The following is an 18,031-nucleotide window of genomic DNA, read 5'->3' on the forward strand; positions in this document are numbered from 1 at the left end:
AATAACAGGAGAGAAAGGCCCCTAACTTCTTGTTATTCTGCATTCAGAGTTTCTAGGTTGTGCTGTAGCAACAGCTGCATCCTTGCACAGACTGCTGATCCCTCCAAGGGATGCTTTGCTTGGGGCTGTAGGGACTGCTGGTTATTTTTGCCTATCTGGAGGAAGAGTACAACAGAAATGTTAGCTTTCATGGTCATATTTTAGACCAAGCATTTTATCAGGCAACCTGAAGTTGTATAAATTGAGGACTACTTGAAATACAAAGATGAGACTTCCCTAAGTCCCTCAAGTTACAGATGGCTGTTGGTGGGAGGCCAGACTAGATCATTGTATACTTTTACTTTATTCTTAGATGTCCACCACCAGCTTCTGACAGAGGACAGGGCAAGATGGAACCCCAGTCTAACCCAGTCCACATATTCCTACTTTGATATGTGCAAGTTTGTAGTCTTGGCAAAACCTGCTCAGCACAATGGAGAAAGTCACCATCTACTTTAAAAGAGAACAAATAAGCTGCAGCATGCAATGTATGCTACAATTCTCCAGTTTTTTGCATAATGGTGAATAAACCAAGTAATATAAATGGTTAATAAGTTACTAGTCTGTGACCTTGTCACCAGTGACAGCAGCCCTGTCATTCACTGTGAAAGCCCATGCCAGGCTCCAGCCCAGCTCCCTGACCTGGACACAGTCTGTTTAATCAGATGATAACAGCCAGCTTCTTTAACCTCTTTGAATGACCCTCTCTCTAGATGGAGAAGTTTAGTGTCCTATTTATCTTATAATTTTATTTTTTGCTCTTTAAGAGTGTAGGAAGGTTATGCGCCAGCCTACTTCTGTACTGTTCACCTTCAATTTGAGGAGGCAGCAGTCCAGCTGAGCAACTTGAGATGCCTCTACCCCATCTGCCTGGGGAAGCTGGCCTGACCCATGGGACTGATTCCCAGGCACTGGTATTTGATTTCTGCTTCTGCTAACCTCTTCTTAAAAGATCCTGGGTAAGGCACTTTCTCTAGCTGGCACTTGTCCTTAGAGGTGGCTTATACAACAAAAAAAACACTCGTCACAAGGTGTCTAAGTCTTCTATGCATATAAATGTATCCAGCTACAGAAGCCATCTAAGCTCTCTGCTGTGTTCATTCACATTTCTGGGAAAGGATCTGGATGGAACTTTCAAACAGAGGTAACCAGGTGAGTGGTCAGTGGAAGGAGATCAAGTATCATTAGGAACTTCTAAAATCGACCCTTCACCTAGAGCTTACAATATCCAGTGACCAGACCACTTCCTTAAAAAACAACTACATTCCCCTTATTTATGTTTATTAAAAAAAAAAAAAACCTAAAAAAACCAAAAAACAACACACAACACAAAACACAAAAGACCAAGAGGTTATGATTTTGCAACTCCTGGACCATGGTGCCCTTCCACGCTATGCATGACACACTTTGCCAGTACTTCCCTTTTCCTGTATTTCACTTCTTTCATATCCCCTCTCACATTTCCTGTCTCCCAGAGATGAATACCATCTGTTCCCGCACTTCATGCCTCCTCGCACTTCTCGGCGCCCCGCACACTCCGCGCTCCGGCCCCGCTCCGCCGCCGCTGCCCTGGCACGGCGCGGGCCCCGGCGGGGCGGCGCCGGCCCTCCCACCGCCTCCGAGCGGGGCCGAGCCCAGCCCAGCCGGGCAGAGCCGAGCGGGGCCGAGCCGAGCCGCGGCGTCATGCTGGGCATGGTGAAGAACTCGCTGCTGAGCACGGTGGAGGCATGGCCCTGCCGCCTGCTGAGCAAGGGCGAGAAGGTCTGTGCGGGGCGGGCGGCGCTGCTCCCGGGCCGTCCTGCGCCAAGGCGCTGCGAGGGAAAGCGGGGATCGGCCCCGGGCAGCGCCTCCACCCCCATCTCCTTCCCCAGGATCAGGTCAGCTACGAGGAGAGGACGTACGAGGGCGGGAGGTTCGCGGCGGTGGAGCTGGTGGGGAAGGCGTTCGACGAAGCCTCGAAGGAAGGGGCAGTCAAGCTCCTCAAGTATGTCGGAGGAAGCAACGACAAGGGTGAGAGATGCTGCCTGCCCCGCGGGGCTTGGCGGGTGTTTGTGCTTGAGGCTTGGTGAAAGCAGGATGGATGGAGGCAATGGCACTGCAGGCCCCCCCGGCTTGTGGCTCCTGGCACTGGCTCTTGGATGGGGATGGCCCCTCGCTGGTAAAAGTAAATTTGCAACAGGCTAAGTCGTGCCCAGCCAACTCATGAGTCCACTATGAGTCCACTTATAACCCATCTCTGTGAGTCCACTTATAACCCATCTCTGTTTCAGGATGAAATCTCAAAAATTATTTGTTTAAACAGGAATGAGTTACCTTGTAGCTGGGATAACATGAGGACAGGCAGACATGGATCTATCACAGCTCCCTGGGTGAGCAGTAGCTGATGAAATCCAGGTTATCTGGGGCACTTCAGTTCTATGGTGTGCCCTTGTGGGCAATGAAATTACAGTTACGACCTTGATATTTTATCTGGCTATTTTTATTCATGAAAGGGTAACGAACAGTGAGCTTCCTTTTTAATGGTATATTTTAATGTTTTATGGCAGTGCTTCCAGGTGATTGCTTCATCTTACTAAAATGTGCTCCAATGAATGTTAACCATTCATAGCAGGTGAAGACTACAGAGTAGCTCTGAGGCATATACATGTTCTTAAACACCTTTCTCCATCATCTAGTAGAGGGACTAGTGTAGTCCCTATAGGAGTAGGAGGTGGATGCAGTGGGAAATGCTATTTGCAGCAACATTTTTGGAAAGGTGATGATTGCTATTGCTGTAGTAGAAAGGGTGCCTTCTATAACATGTGACACAAACACAGGTATGACATCAAAGGAAAATAAATGAGAAAGATGGCTTGATCTCAGCTGTTTTCATGGCTGCCTGGGAATGAGGTTTAGAGGTTCCCTACTGCTGCAAGAAAAGTGAAGAAAACTGGTCTTCAGTGCCATGTGATACTTCTTGGTGTTAATGAGTAGGAAAAAGCCATGCTGTTCCTGGAGTGTGGAAAGCATGGACAGTCCTGCTGAAAGCCATAACAGCACAGAGGTTTGGGGCACTGGAACTTGTAGGATGTCTGGAAGCATTTGGGAGGTTTTAAGAGAAAGCTTCTGTCAGTCAGTGTTGGCTGTGGGCTCACAAGTAAGTGCAGATAGTGTTAATTTAAATGCTGATGTAGATTTAAACATGCCACTGGCCTGCCCTGGAGCTACAGACCCTGCTGTCTTACAGCTGACTTGTCAGAAGAACAGAGTGTCTAACAGAACCACAGAAGTGGCACCATTAATAAAAAGCATTCCAGAGGTCAGTTGGGACACTTCCTTCCCAGGCTGCTGGTGTGGAGAGAGAGCTTGGCCCAAGCAGAGGGCTGATGATGGCTGTTCTGCTTCCCTAGAGGAGCCCAGTCCTTACAAGGAGTTTGTTCATATGAGGAGTTTTCCAAAATTAAAATTAGCTTTTGTGAATTCCCTGTTAATTTTGTGAGTTCCTGAGAGCCTAGACTTCTTTAGTAATGTCTGTTTGTCTGTTTCAGGGGTTGGAATGGGCATGACTGCTCCTGTCTCCATCACTGCTTTTCCTGCTGAAGATGGCTCCTTTCAGCAGAAGGTGAAAGTCTCTCTGCGGATCCCAAGCCAGTTTCAAGACAACCCTCCATGTCCTACTGATGAAAGCGTTAAGATTGAAGAAAGACAGGGGATGACCATTTATTCCACGTAAGGAATGCGTCCTGGGATCTCCAGTCTCCAGTGATGAGGTCTTTAGGGTGCTCTGATAAGCAGTGTTTGTTTTACCAGGTGACATGCTGTACAAGGGGTCCATGTGGCAGAAGCAGGTGGAGGAGTATGTCTAGACTGAAGACAGGTGTTTTATGTCACTTTTTACCCCTGGTCATGCTGCACTGATATAGAATATGGATTTTTTTCCACTGGGTAAACAAGTGTGGAGGCTAGCCCTGAAAGATACCCTGCCATTTCTGTTGTATGAATCTATGGTTTTTCCCACTTTCTGGGTTCCATATTGTTCACGGTCATTAAGAATGTTCTTTGGTGCAGTTCACAAACTGTCCACTGAAGCCCCATTCAGATGGACTTATACCAGACTCCACCATGAAAACAAGGAGCCACTGCATTGCCTCAAGTCACTTTTGAATGTCTTGGGGTGTTGACTGACAGCCTGGACTCAAAACTAGCATCACAATAGCAATAAGTTCTTCACCTTGTCTTTACCCTTTGGAGGTTCCTCTGCCTACTTTCATGAACTATTTTGGCTGACTCTAACTGACTTCTTTCTTGCCTCCAACTGCTGCTTGGCTTTGCTCTGGGTGTGGGCCACTTCTGCAATATCAGCCTGTTTTGTCTCAAATTTCAGCCCTGAGGAGGGTGGTGAGGTGCAGGCTGACATGGAAACAGTTCCTGTTGGTGGGAGGTCGGCATAAACCAGACCCATTTCAGTCCACGCCTTTTAAATGGCATTGTGTTCTGCAATTGCCAATTGTGTGTTCCTACCTCCCCTTTTTCTTGGGCTAGCTCGAGTTTGGCTTTCCTTCATGATCTTTCCAGCAGACGGTTGTTCACACCACAGTGAACGTGGTTGTTGACAGCATTGGTGGGGACTGTGGGCTGAGCTGACTTGGAGATAACCTTGTATTTTAGAAAGTTGCTTCTCTGATATGGAGCTGATTCACAGGGCAGGGCCATTCTGCTGGCTGACATATGTGGGGCTGTTTGGGGGGATCCCTTTGGGGCCTCCCAATGGATGACTGCCCAGGGACTTTTGTTATTGTGCTTGGTGGGCCCAGGCAGATTTTATCTCATGCACTTGTCAGGTTGCATGTCACCCTTGGCTGTGTCACCCATGGGATTTCATCTGTCCCAGATGAAGTGTGCTGCTTCACAATGAGCAGTGCACACATGAGTGCATGCTGGCAGGGCCTGGATCAAAATGCATGTCTAAATATACTGTGGCTATTTATTGTTCTCTCTTTCCTCCTTCTGTACTTTTCCAGGACTGCTCAACACCTCTCTGGTTTCTTTGCAGGCAGTTTGGTGGCTATGCCAAAGAGGCAGATTACGTGAGCTATGCAGCCAAGCTGAAGGCTGCTCTGGGGAGTGATGCTGCATACCACAAGGATTTCTACCTGTGCAATGGTTATGACCCCCCCATGAAGCCTTACGGACGCCGCAATGAGGTCTGGTTTGTGAAGGAGTGAACATCTGGCTCCCCGTGGTGCTGCCTTGCTCTGATAACCTCCCCACACTATGTCCCTGTCCTCTTTAAAATAAACTAAGAATTCAGCAGAGGCAAAAAACTCTCACTGCCTTTTTCCATGCCTATGCCTTAGTCTTTTATGGACCATGAAAATAATTTTAGAAGAGCACTTGCTGACCCTCCTGATGGTCCTGCTTCTTCATTCCAGACCAGGTCTTCAGCCACACAGACTCTCTTGATCTCTCCATGGCTTGTTTTTATCTCCTTTGTGCTTCCAGAGTTCAGTGCTGAGAAAGCCAAAAGTACTTAATTGACTGGTGCCTGACAGGAGTCACGTCCAAGTGTAGGCAGACTCTTAGTCTCACCTGAGACAGGCAGGGGAGCATGACAAAAGTGCATACAGAGACTTTTTTTATCTCCTTCAGTTTGCTGCAGCTGTAAAATGCTGCTTTTATCTTTGCCATTCCACAAACAATTTAAAGGGACACAGGCATTGCTGCCAACACAGCGTAGAGAAAATAAACATCCTTTACATTAATTCAGGGCGTGCAGAAGATCAGCGCTTCTGTCATCTGTCTGAGAAATGCCATTCAGAGAAAGATCCAGGTTCTGTTTGCAGCTTTCTTTTGTTTGAGGACAGATGTTTTGGCGTGTGCTGTGTCTTGATCTCAGCTAGCAGCTGGACAATGTGACCTGGAGACCTCAAGATTGTTTCTTCACCTTCCTATTACTTCTGTGTAACATTTCTTTAAAACTAGCCTGTGCAAGGGCCAAAGCAGAAATGTGTGTGGTTATGTAATTGAATTAGAGAAATGCAAGGCTGGGAAGAAAGCAAATGCTTATTACTTGTGATCTGAGGGTGCATTTGAAGAATGGTGAATATATGGTGTGAAACTAACATGGGTGCCAATCTAAAAAACTTTTCTTAAAAGGTGTTAATTTTTGAAGGGCTACTCAGACCAGCTGTTTTCTTTAGAGGAAGAAAAGGAAAGCATGGCTGTCCTGGAAAACAGGGACTTGGGTCAAATAATGAGTAGCCTTTGGAAACTTCAAATACAATAGCAAGTGTGGGTCATGTTTCAGGAAGAGTGGCAATGTTGAAATGCCAGGCATCAAACCATTATTTTAGCTGTTGGCTCTGCCAGGGACACAGCAGAGTGCCCACAGTGGGAACACTCACCCTGCTACTGGGTGTGTATAACTCACTACCTGCACTAAAAGAGGTGTGCTCCTCTGGTGGTGAAGTGCCCCATAGTTCAGGTGCTTTCCAAAAAACATTTTCCCCTGGAGCTGAAAGAGGCATTTGTCAGCTGGCATTGTGGCTGCTGGCTGGTCAAGCTGTTGCACGTGCGCCTGCTTTCTGAGAACAAATCTCAGCAGGAAAAGGAGAAAACCTGAGGTTTTGATGTGCTTTCCTTTTCTCCCTTGCTGAGCTGTATAAGAGCTTTGCTGTGAACTTCATGAGAGTTTCAGTCACCTGTGTGCAAGAGCAGCTAGTTCAGGATGGGTAAAAAGAGCAGATATCATTTAATTAAGCAAAAAACCAAACAGCAATGACAGGGAAAAGATACTGGCTGTGGTTAGTGATTGCAGTGCAGGGGAGGAAGAATAAAAAGAGAAATCAAGAGAAAGAATTGGGCTTTTGAAGGAATTTTTGAAGCAGCAAATGCCCTTTTAAGCTTGTGCCTTTGTTCGAATCCAAAGGGATTGTTCATGTCCCAGATTATTTTAACCTGTGTGGGCGAGGAACGGAGGAGCACAGTATTGTCCATTTTGTGCCTCCCAGGTTCGTTTTGGAGCTTTTGTGGATACAGTCTGGTGACCTGTGATGAATGCCTTTCAATGATCAAAACCTTGAAATTTCTCAAAATTTATCTTGTGAAATCTCAGATGTTAGAGATGCCAGTAATAAACCTGGTATAAACAGAGCTGTGCAGCTCAGCAGCATGATGGGGTTCTTTTATAAAGTGCATACCTTCTGAACGGAGATTGAGAGCTTCAGACCCAACAGTGAGAGTAAACATCTGTAGTCTCTGCCTCTGCAGCCCTGCTACTGGCCTTTTGCATCAGGCAGGCAGGATAGAATTTCATAAACATTGTTATATAATGTCAAAGCCTTATGCAAACTGAATTGCCTTTTCTGTACACACAAAGATGCCTGTGTTTTGTCTGCATTTTCTAGTTTTGAAATAAATAAATAATAAGTTTTTAAATAAATAAATAATAATATTGTGATTTACAGCTTTTGTTCTGATCACTGACTTTGTGAGCTCAGTAGGAGTAGTTGATTTGCTAGACCGTAGGTTGCCAGTTTATCTTTCTGTTTGGGGTACAAATCATGTCACAGCATTTATAAATAGTCATAATGCTTTTTCCAATAAATCACTATTTTGGGTATCCTGGTGTGGCTCTGCATTATCTGACTGTGAGAGACAGGAGCTGATGAAATAATCTCCTTTATTTGTTCCAGCCATTGAGAGGCTTTGAACGATGTATTTGTGTTAATGTAGAAACAATGGGCTCACTTACCTGAGGAAAATTATGCGTTCCTGTGGTTGGGGTTCACAGGCAGAAAACACATTAATGTTCAGGCAAATACTGGTGACTGGTTTTCAACATGATCTATGATCCAGAAATGTTAGACATTTTGTCCCATTGAGGTCCATCTAGCTTGGTGCCCTGTCCCTGTGATGGACAGTAGTGGACACATGAGTCAAGATTACAGGAACTGTGGGCTCAGACCTCCTCTAAATATTTCCCTATCTCTAATATGATATGGCCCAGGGATTTTTGTTATTGTGCTTGGTGGACCCAGGTAAATTTTATCTCATGCATTTGTCAGGTTGCTTTCTAGAAATAATGTAGTTATTATCCATGGCATCCTTTTGCCCTTGGTTATGGAAAGGTAAAAACACTCTTTGTCTGAGGGTTCCCAGCAGGCTGTCTCTCTGCTCCTTAGGCAGCTTTTTGATATGCCTCTGTCACTGCAAGTGAATGTTTGTTTGGACAGCCAGAATTGCTGTTGACATTGGAGGATTTCCAGCCACCTCTTTATGCTGGGGCCAGAAGTCAGAGGTGCGTTCTGGATTTTGACCCAAGGCCAGCATGGCCACAGACACTGTTACATGCAGTTGACTCCTGAACAGCTGTTAAAACAAAAAACATTTTCTCCATCCCCTGCAGTATCTCTGAGTGCAGCAGATTACCTAGAGACCTCCTTGCTTCTCTTCTGCACCTATGCAATGTCCTTTTCTGCCTCCAGTGAATGCTGAGATGAAGAGATTTTGGTGCTTTTCAGTTGTTCCACAGAGCACCATGACATTGCCTTTTGTGTGTTGGTTTAACAAGACAGTGGCAGGGAAACTGAAAGGTGGATGTTTCTCCGTGCTGAGGCCCCTCAGTGCTGCCAGAGGTCACCTTGCTGGGTTGTTGGGATGTGGTGGGTTTGTGCATCACACCCTGCATTGCTGCCCGTGGTCCCTTTCCCATCACCTCACTTGTCAGGGCGGGGAACAGCTCCAGGTCTGTGCTGCCTGCTGGGCTGGACGGGCTCAGCAGGGCAGTGGCCTTGGGAATTATCTCTGCCTCCCAGAGACAGGAGTGTCCTTGCTGCTTATTAGCAGCTGGGCAGGTCCCTCTCAGTGCTATGCAAAGCAGTGGTATGACGGCGATAGGACTGGCCACAGGAACGGCTGCATTTAAACAGAACCAAATTTAAAGCATAATTTTGATGGGAGTTGTACACATGCCATAGAGATTTATCTGTGCTGGATACACAACTTTCCTAAGCTACTCCACTTGTTAGTAAGGAATTTTCCTGCTGGTATTAACCGTGGCAAACCCTATATATTTATATATATATGTATGTGCATATGGGTATAAATGTAATATATGTAGTGTGTATGTAGACCAGTTACTTTGATCCGTTGTTTGGCTTCTGTAGTCACTGAATAACTCACTAGAGTGAATGCAGCCACAGGGTGAACATTTGCAGACTGAAGTTTTAAGACTGCTAGAATGAGAGCTTTGTTAGCTTCAGAAAGGAATACTTTACTTTGTAGACACATGCCTTAGTATATCTAACACTGCATTAAGAGGATGACAGCCTTTATAAAAGAGCTAATTGGTTAAGTTGTCCATATACATCTTGCCAGGCTTATAATACTCCAGTCACTTTGAGGGGATGGGTGATCTATGGTGAGTGAGGAAGTAACATCATTATTTCCCCATTTTCATCAATCCCCGTGGCAAAGAGTGTGTGAGCAGCTATTGTGCTTATGGTCACAAATTTTCAGTTTTGCAATGCTGCCCCAAGGCGATGGGTCAGAGGAGGAAAATTGTGGCTCCTAGCTCACGTTGTCCCTCCCTATTTAATTACAATAATACTTCTTTTAGAACAGCACTCTGAGAAGCAGCTCTCTTTCTTCTGTGACAGCATTTCAGCCACACTGAGCTAAAAAAGAAATGCATCTCTTTTAACAGGACCATAAGTAGCTTTGGATGTATAACGCCTCTATAAAACTGCTTGGCAACATGATTTATTAGAGCAGGATCAGTGGCAAAAGTGACTTCTCTGACAGTAATGGATGAAACACTTCCAGCATAGCTACTCTGTCTCTGCTTGGTGCCTATGCCAACAGCAGGCTGGTTTTGTCAGCTCATTCATAATCTCTGCTTTGCTCTCAGCAGAATCCGTTGCACAAGACAATGTTTCAGCCATGGCAGATGCTTTTTTTCCTAGTCCTCTGTGGGAACTGCTGCAGAAGATGGGTCAGTGCAAATGTTGCTTGATTCCTGAGACTCTGTCTGCTTAATTCTACCTCCAGACCCTATACCTAGGTGGGAGTTGGGTGCATGCCACTCCCATACCCCTCACTGCTGCCCACCCCCATGAAGAGAAATTTGAGTGACTGGGGTGAAAGGAGCTGCACTGTTCTTAGACTGAGTGTGAAGTCTGACTGATTGGCAGACCAAGGAAGTCTCAGATGTATCCTCTGTGCACTCCCTGTGTGAAGACAGCATTGGGAAGCCTGAATCTAAGGTGCAGATTTTTAAAAGTACCAGTGGAAGTGAAAGATCCCAGAAACCACATCCTGCAACACACCGTGTGCTGCAGCAGCCTGATCTGCATTGTGACTGGAATAACCTTGGGTGTGCAGTGTCCCTGGCAGTGTGACCTGACTGTGGGGCTCCTTCTGCTGGGGCAGCAGAGCCCAGCCTGTGCCACGTGGGCAGCTGCACCACCCACCCTGCCCAAGCCTGGACTTGGAAGCTAGGTGGGGTCTAAGAGACCCACTTGTGTTTGGGATGTGTCTTCTTCAGCACATGAAGGCAGAGAAGGATCGCCATGGCAACTATTCTCGAGTATTTTTCCAGTGTTTTCCAATCTTATTCATTTTTTCTTATATCCCTTGTGTTTAATTTAAGGCCTTTCCTAACTGGAGTCCAAAAAAACCAATTGAAGTGAATTCTCTGATTAGACAAAAAGTTCAGACACCTTCCCACACAACTTGTGAAGTACAAGATCAACAGAATTTAATGTTGCTGTGAGTAAGAGGAGATCTGAAATTTGAAATGCATTGTACCCAGACAAATGAAATAAATGAAGCCTTTTACTTAAAGCAAAACATTGAAATAAAAGATAGTGTACAGCATGACAATTTTGGGTCCTCCCTTGCTGGTAGATCTTTCTAGGCTGTTTAAACACTGATTATAGATTTCTTAATCTTCTTTATGACTCAGCTTTGTGAAGGAAGAACTTTCAAAATCAACATGTGCTGGCTCATTGAAGTATCTTTCATGAACTATAGTATTATTTAGTCTGGGTACTTTGAGGGGAATGGTTACTGCAGTGGTGTTTCTTTGGGGTAATTACCATGCCTCTCATTTTTGCAGTACCTTGCTTCCACTTTGTGTATGTTTTGGCTGGGATAGAGTTAATTTCCTTCATAGTATCTGGTGTGGGGCTGTGCTTTGGATTTGTGCTGAAAACAGTGTTGACCATACAGGATGGTTTTGGTGTTGCTGAGCAGTGCTTACACAGAGCCAAGGCCTTTTCTGCTTCTCGTTGCAAGTATGCCAGGGGTGCACAAGAAGCTGGCAGGGGAGAGAGCTGGGACAGTTAACCCCAGCTGATATTCCATTCCACATGGGGCCACACAGCCTGTAAAGCGGGGGGAAGAAGGCGGGTGATGTTCAGAGTGGGGTCATTTTTCTTGCCGAGAACTGTTGGTGGGTTGGTTGAAGGCAGTGTCTCTGGTGCCCCGTATTTCCCTCACTGGCCCTTTGCCTTGCTGGATGCTGGGGGAGCCTGACAAGCCCCTTTCAACAGGGCTTGTGCTGTGGTGGCTCAGCACAGTTAATCACAGAAGAGGAACCAGAGATTCCTCCCAGCTTCTCCAGCCCTGCCTTGAGACAGATTATGTCTCCTCCCTACAGCAGGGAACAAAGATCTCCCTGGAAATTCCCTGCCTGACTCTTGTCCTGCTGTGTCTGGCTTGAGACAGACTATCTCTCCTCCATACAGCAGGGTCCAGGGAACAAAGATCTCCCTGGAAATTCCCTGCCTGACTCTTGTCCTGCTGTGTTGCCCTCTGCTTTGCACAAGACTCGGGTATACGCCTTTGTGGAAAGCACTGCTCTTCCTCTGAGGACATCTTTGGCACTGCTTCCCTGGAGGGGTGAAACCCTGAGGCACGAGGCACAAAGTGCAGCTGAGACTGCACTCCTCCCTGTCCCAAGGCAGGGAGGGAAACAGAAATGACAATTTTATGAGATACTGCATCTTGGGATTCTGGTCTAAAACACCCTCCAGTTGGAAACCTGCCCAGCTCATTTCAAAATGGTGAATGCAGTCCTGCAGGTTTTGATCCAAATGGGGTAACAGGGCCTGGAGGAAACAGAAGTGGGAAAATTGGGTGCAGTTTGAAGCATGCAGGCTTCCCAGGTGTGGTTTTGTTCCTCCCAGGTGTATTTGTTGATCTGCCCGTGTGCTGACCCCTGTGTAGCTTCATGCCACACCTCTCCCATCTCACTGGGCATGGCAGTGGCACTGCTCACACGTGGGACAGGCAGTGCCCTTTCCCCACTTTGCCTCTCAGGTGCAGGCGTGGTTTGTATCAGTTTCTGAATGGCTGCACAGGACATCTCTCTGAATCCAGGAATGAAGGCCAGATCTTGAGCCAGGGGAGTCGTTTGGCTGGAGACAGCTCTCCACAGAGCTGGTTTGTTAACAGGCAACAGGAGTTCATCTATTTTTCATCATGATGATGCTATTTCTGAATAAGAGAGAAAAATGCGGGCTTATTTCTGAAGCATATGATTTAGGTTTTGGCCTTTAAAGATTTGTTTATTTTGAATGGAAGCCCAGAATGCACATAATGTAGCAAAAAACTGCAGATACAGACAGGGATTTTTGTTTCACCTTTCAAGTTACTCCCACTCCTGATGCTAGGGCAGTAGCATTTGAAAAGGCTTTGAATGTTTTTCCTTTCCTTGGAAAGAAACAAATGAAAATAATGATCCTGAAGCAATACTGAAGGCACCTGCTTCCAGATTACTCTGCTGAAAGCAGCAAGGTACAACCAGGCACCCCAGGGAGATGAAGAAAATATCCTGGGAGCTGCCACCCTGACAGAGTCTCCCTGTGACTGCAGTTCCTGTTCCAGGGACATTTAGGAAGGGGATGAATACGAGCTCCCCAGACAGTCCTGATGGGAAGGTAAGCACAATTGTTTTCTGAAATGTTTGATCCCATAATCCACAAATCCGTTTATCATAAATAGCCTTTCAAATTGTTGTGGCAAACTCTTCTGGACTGATTCCAGCTTCTGAATTATGAGAAGCTAAAAATGGTGTCTATTCCCATGGCTATAGACAGAGAGATGCTACTCAGCAACAAATGCACCACCAAGTGCCTTAAAAATAGCCCCTGTGGAATTATTCAGTGTTTGGGACTTGTCATTTCATATGGGTAAAAATTGATTCATTTTGGCACAAAATATGCATAATATGTATCCACAGCTTTATAAATAGCATTTATAAAATTATGTGTATAATTTTATATTAAATTGATGCTGAGCGAAGAGACAAAACAATCAACAGGAACTTAACACAAGTTTTGTTTTTAGATAATTTTAAGACTTTTTTCTTAGAAATACAGTTGTCAAAAAAGACCTTTCATCTCACTTGCCCTTGCAGTGGTACTGGGGGGTGGGGAGTATAAGGTCTTGTTGGAGGCATCTTTCCTTTTCCACTTATGGGCTCTGCTGAAAGGGAGAAGGTACAAATAAGAAGGCTTTGCTGCTGCCCTGTTCCAGGCTTTCCTGTCCACCCTCTACCCTGTAGAGCCTGGCTGAGGCTGAATGTCCTTCTTGCCTCTAGGAAAGGGAGAAAAGTAGGGCAGGTAAACCAATATCCTAGAAAACATTTTACAAAATTGGAGCAATAATGCAGCAGAACGAAATGTGAGGCCTTATAGGCATGGACAACAATTTTGTCAGTGAACAGAAGTGGTTTTGTTCACTCACACTTGCACTCCTGTACTCAGGTGCAGTGGATGCCAAGTGGTGGATCACTCTGGGTCACATTGCCACAGGCACCACTGATAGTCCTGAGTGGGGACAGAGCACCAGAGCAGGGACACTCAGGTGCAGTGGATGCCAAGTGTGATCACTCTGGGTCACATTGCCACAGGTGCCACTGATAGTCCTGAGTGGGGACAGAGCACCAGAGCAGGGACCCATGGCCTGCCAGGAAGTGCAGGATGGAGAGCTGGACCTGTGAGCAGGAGGATGTCAGCCCATACAGCATCGTGCCTTGGAGCTGTGTTTGGGAAGCCTCAGGATATAACGTAGCAGCAGGTCTGGTTGTCCTGTCCTGATCGGGGGTATGAGATAAATTAAAAATGGGATTTGGCAGCTGAGAGAAGAGAATAAAACAGACTTCCCAGAACAGTGCAATGGCACAAGACAGCAACTTCACCTGAAAGAGATCCTTCAAATTGTAATGCTTTTCCTTAAAAATGAGCATTTAAAAAACCTTCTAAATGAAATGCATAATTTGTTTATTTGAGAAACTCTTAGAACAGTACATATTTAATAAAGGGCTTTTTTAATATGATTTCACAAAAGTCATTAATATTTTCTGCTTAGAATTACATCCCTTTTACCATTTTACTGAAATTATTAAATGGTTTCTAGGGCAACTTACCAAGAGCATTAGGGTTCACTTTTCTGTTTCTTGAGGGGTCATGGAGGTCTTCATCAGAGAAATCAAGGGATAGACAAAAATGTCAGAACTGTGCTTTGATGTTTTCCCACCTCTTGCTGAAGCAAAAAAAATTGCCTGTTAATGTGATAAAAAGGAGTGAGGCTAGCTGGAGATTTATGCCCTCCTGGAGACATAGCGTGTCAGCTCTCCTCCAAGTTCTCTCATGCTATTTCCATGGCAACTCCATATAATGATAACTCCCACAGATTTTTTTCCTTTTATCTACTATTTTGGTCCCAGATAGTGATGGAGTTGAGGCATACATTTCTTTCACACCATTTGATGCCCATCGACAACCAAAGTAAATAATGTCCTCATTCTTCAGGTCTTTAAGAAAGCACAGTTAGTTCACAGCCCTTTCAGGGATTCACCTGCAGAGCTGGACGGAGCTGAGACATGAAAAGCAGTGCTACAGATGCTCAGAGGAAGCTGCAAAGGGTGAATGCTCAGTGTCAGCACAACGTGACAGGATTACATTCCACTCCTGCTTTTCTCCTCCCCTTGGCCAGGGTAACAGATGGACACTAAGGAGGAGGCCATGGTGTAATGGGGGGATGGATGGTTTGGGTGCAGGGAGCTGCATCTCAGCTGTTCTGCCAAGGGAGACAGGAGGTCATTCTGCCTGACTGGGAGATGCTCCCATTCCCCCTGATGTCTGCTCATGATTGCAAATCTGGTCCAGCTCATGAGACAAGGATCAGGAGTTTCAGCCAGGCATAGTGCAGCCAGAAAAGCCCTTGACCAAGTGCCACTAACCCATGACTTCCTCCCTCTTATGAAATCTCTGCAGCAAGAAACTGCTGGTTTTACACAGCAGAAGTGGCAGGCATGCAGCTTGTTTTGGGAAACTGCACTCGCTTCATGCTTCATCTAGCTGGTAGGGCAGCCAATGTCAGTGCTGGAGTGGAGGGTCCACAGAGATCCTGGGGCCCAGCTGCCAGCGTGGGCTGAACTGAGCTTCTGTGCTTGGTTTGCAGTTGAGTGCCAGGGACAACAGGACAGTCTGAATGTGAAGACCTATACCAAACATCCCTTTACTTTGTGCCCTGAGAGCATCCAGATATTTTGACCCTTGTCATTTCTTCCTGCAGAGGCTTCCATTTAAGCAGATGAGCAGTGCTGGGTGAAAGGACAGCCTCCTCCAGGTGAAAGGACAGCCTCCTCCAGGAGGGGCTCTTAAACCTTGTACTTGATAGCAGTGTCCCTTCAGAGTAAGGCTGCTGCTCAGAAGAGCTGTCATACCTGTTTAGTCCCCTCTGTCCTGTAAAGCAGATGTTGGTGGCAGATTTCTCCATTGTAGAGAGGGGAAGGAGAGCACAGTACCATAGAGTCATGTAGCTTGGAAAAGATCTCTGAGATCATCAAGTCCAACCTTTGATTTAATGCCACCATACCCACTAAGCCATATCATTAAATTCCATCGCTACTTAGTTTTTGAGCACCTCCAGGCATGGTGACTCCACCAGTTCCTGTAGTTTGAGTCCTTGCCTGGAAGCAGCCCAGGTGTGACCCTCTTTTCTGAATGACACAGAGCAGTTCACCTGGGCGTGTGGGTGAGCAATCACCTAGGCATGGTGAAAATGTGACCTTCACCTTCTGCCCTGAATGTAGGAAGTATCATTTCCCCACCATGATGGAAGGATAAACATGTGGATGGGGAAGACCATCTGAAAGACTCTTAGCAACTCAAAAGACAATGCAAATTGGTGACTAGTACCTTGTATTGTGATGATCCCATCAAATACAAACAATTGTGGTGATCCCATCAAATACAAACAATTTTCCATTCCCCAGAGTAGGACTGGGGTTGAGACAGTGGGGTTAAACAAATCTCTGGAGAGGAGAGTGGAGTAACAAATCTCTGTTAAGAGGGAGGCCACAAATAAATGTTTTTAAAATCCTTATATTTCCAAGTTAATGAGTTGCTTTGTTTTGGGTTTTTTTTTTATTATTTTTTTTATTTATTTACTTTTATTTCTTAGGATTATGATAAGACACATATAGCCATAAAAATGATTCCTTAGGTACTTAGACCTGTAGATGTCTCTGAGGTGAGAACTAAAGTCAAAGAAACTTTTGCCATTGATTGTACCTGTAAGAATTTAACTTTTTTTCCCCCAATGTTCTCACTTCAAATATATCATCATGTTTCTATTAATTTCAGTGTGAGCACTGTATGCACAGCTGGAGGCAGAGCATGCCCCAAAAGCTGACTACGTTTCAAGAGTGCACTGTGAAAGAGAAATCAGGCGAGACACTAGCAAGGGTTTAATCTCTGGGATCCTGTAGAGGAGCATGCAGCTTCTTTCAGCATTTCCTCATTCATTCCATAAAGTTGATTCCAATTTAGAAAATACTGCCAGACAATAAAGACAAACGATATTCAAAAAAAGGTGAAACTCCTAAAGAAACTTGCAGAGAGAGGACTTTCCCCTCCTCCCACCCCACTTGTCTGAGGATTTGGTAGCCAGAACCAGGGCTAGACACCTCAGTAAATCTGGCTTTAGAACTGCTGCTGTCGGATGGAAAATGTGATCACCACCAAGAAACGAGCTACTGATCTGGTGTGAGCTCACCCGAACGCTGTGCACGGGTTAAAAATGGTTGGTGGTGTACCTTTGTGCCTCTGTCGGGCTCGGCAGGAGCGGAGCCTGTGCCCGCGTGGATGCAGATCCCGCAGTGCCCCCGCCTGGCTGCTGGAGATCCCATGGCACAGACGGCTCCATATTCCATATTCCACTCACACAGGACAGGTTTCTGCTCGGCTTCCAGAGAGTTCACTGAAGCTCAGCGGACAGTAGGGCCGATGTTCTCCTGGGACAGGAGCCGGGTAGCAGAGAGGGGGACAGGGGCGCTGCAATGCTGCAAAAAGTGAGTAGACAGCTCTCAGGTAATTTGAAGCAGTGCTACGACTGTCCCACAGTTCTTCCATCAGCCTCTGCCCTGAGGAATTGAGCATGCCTTGGCTCAGCAGACACGTCCTTGCATCAGTGAATCCATCTGCTTTTGAGCCGACTTGTGCTTAAAAACTGGGCATTTAATCTTGGCCCTGTCGATGTCTGATCTCACACAGATCATTTGCTGATTTTGACCCAAAAGTCTGCATGTAACAAAGGAGAACCACAACACAGTCTCTGTACATAGTACTGATGGTGGTGATGAGTGAGGAAGAGAAAGGACAAAGGATTCTTCTTTGTGTAATAGATTTGTCCACGTTATTCCAGATAGCACAGGCTTTGACACTGGGGGTCTCTCCTGGCTTTCTGACTGGCATAGTCCCACCTAGGCAAGCCCAGAGGCTGGTGGCCTCCACCTGGGGGGCTGCACAGAACGGGGAGCAGAGCTGGTGATGCCTACTCTGCCTGGACAGTCAGTCTGCCAGAAGCATGCCCACCTGCTGCCCACCCCAGCAACTGCCCATGTCCTGCAGCCTTGTGAAGCACCAGGAACCTGCAGTGCGGGGTCTGGGTGCTCACTGATCTTCCTTGACCGCAGACACCTCACCAAAGACAGGCAGCA

At 46.1% G+C, this 18,031-nt stretch overlaps 1 protein-coding gene across 1 annotated transcript; it reads left to right on the top strand.

Annotated features, from left to right (window-relative positions):
• The first annotated feature begins 1,627 nt into the window (after nucleotides 1–1,627).
• Nucleotides 1,628–7,483, top strand: HEBP1 (heme binding protein 1). The gene is made up of 4 exons (XM_039700926.1): nucleotides 1,628–1,800; nucleotides 1,911–2,049; nucleotides 3,567–3,747; nucleotides 5,072–7,483. Exons 1-4 carry the CDS (start codon nucleotides 1,723–1,725, stop codon nucleotides 5,241–5,243), a joined length of 570 nt encoding a protein of 189 aa, XP_039556860.1. The 5' UTR covers nucleotides 1,628–1,722; the 3' UTR covers nucleotides 5,244–7,483.
• The last annotated feature ends 10,548 nt before the right edge of the window (nucleotides 7,484–18,031 follow it).

Source organism: Passer montanus, unplaced genomic scaffold (assembly GCF_014805655.1).
Source record: "Passer montanus isolate IOZ18808 unplaced genomic scaffold, ASM1480565v1 scaffold146, whole genome shotgun sequence".
NCBI classification, from domain to species: domain Eukaryota; kingdom Metazoa; phylum Chordata; class Aves; order Passeriformes; family Passeridae; genus Passer; species Passer montanus.

What these genes read in the sequence shown, in the direction of transcription:
- HEBP1 (XM_039700926.1), top strand. Translation starts at nt 1,723, where the DNA reads ATGCTGGGCATGGTGAAGAACTCGCTGCTGAGCACGGTGGAGGCATGG. An exon ending in TGCTGAGCAAGGGCGAGAAG is followed by an intron (nt 1,801 to 1,910) that starts GTCTGTGCGGGG and finishes CTCCTTCCCCAG; the next exon opens with GATCAGGTCAGCTACGAGGA. An exon ending in GGGATGACCATTTATTCCAC is followed by an intron (nt 3,748 to 5,071) that starts GTAAGGAATGCG and finishes GTTTCTTTGCAG; the next exon opens with GCAGTTTGGTGGCTATGCCA.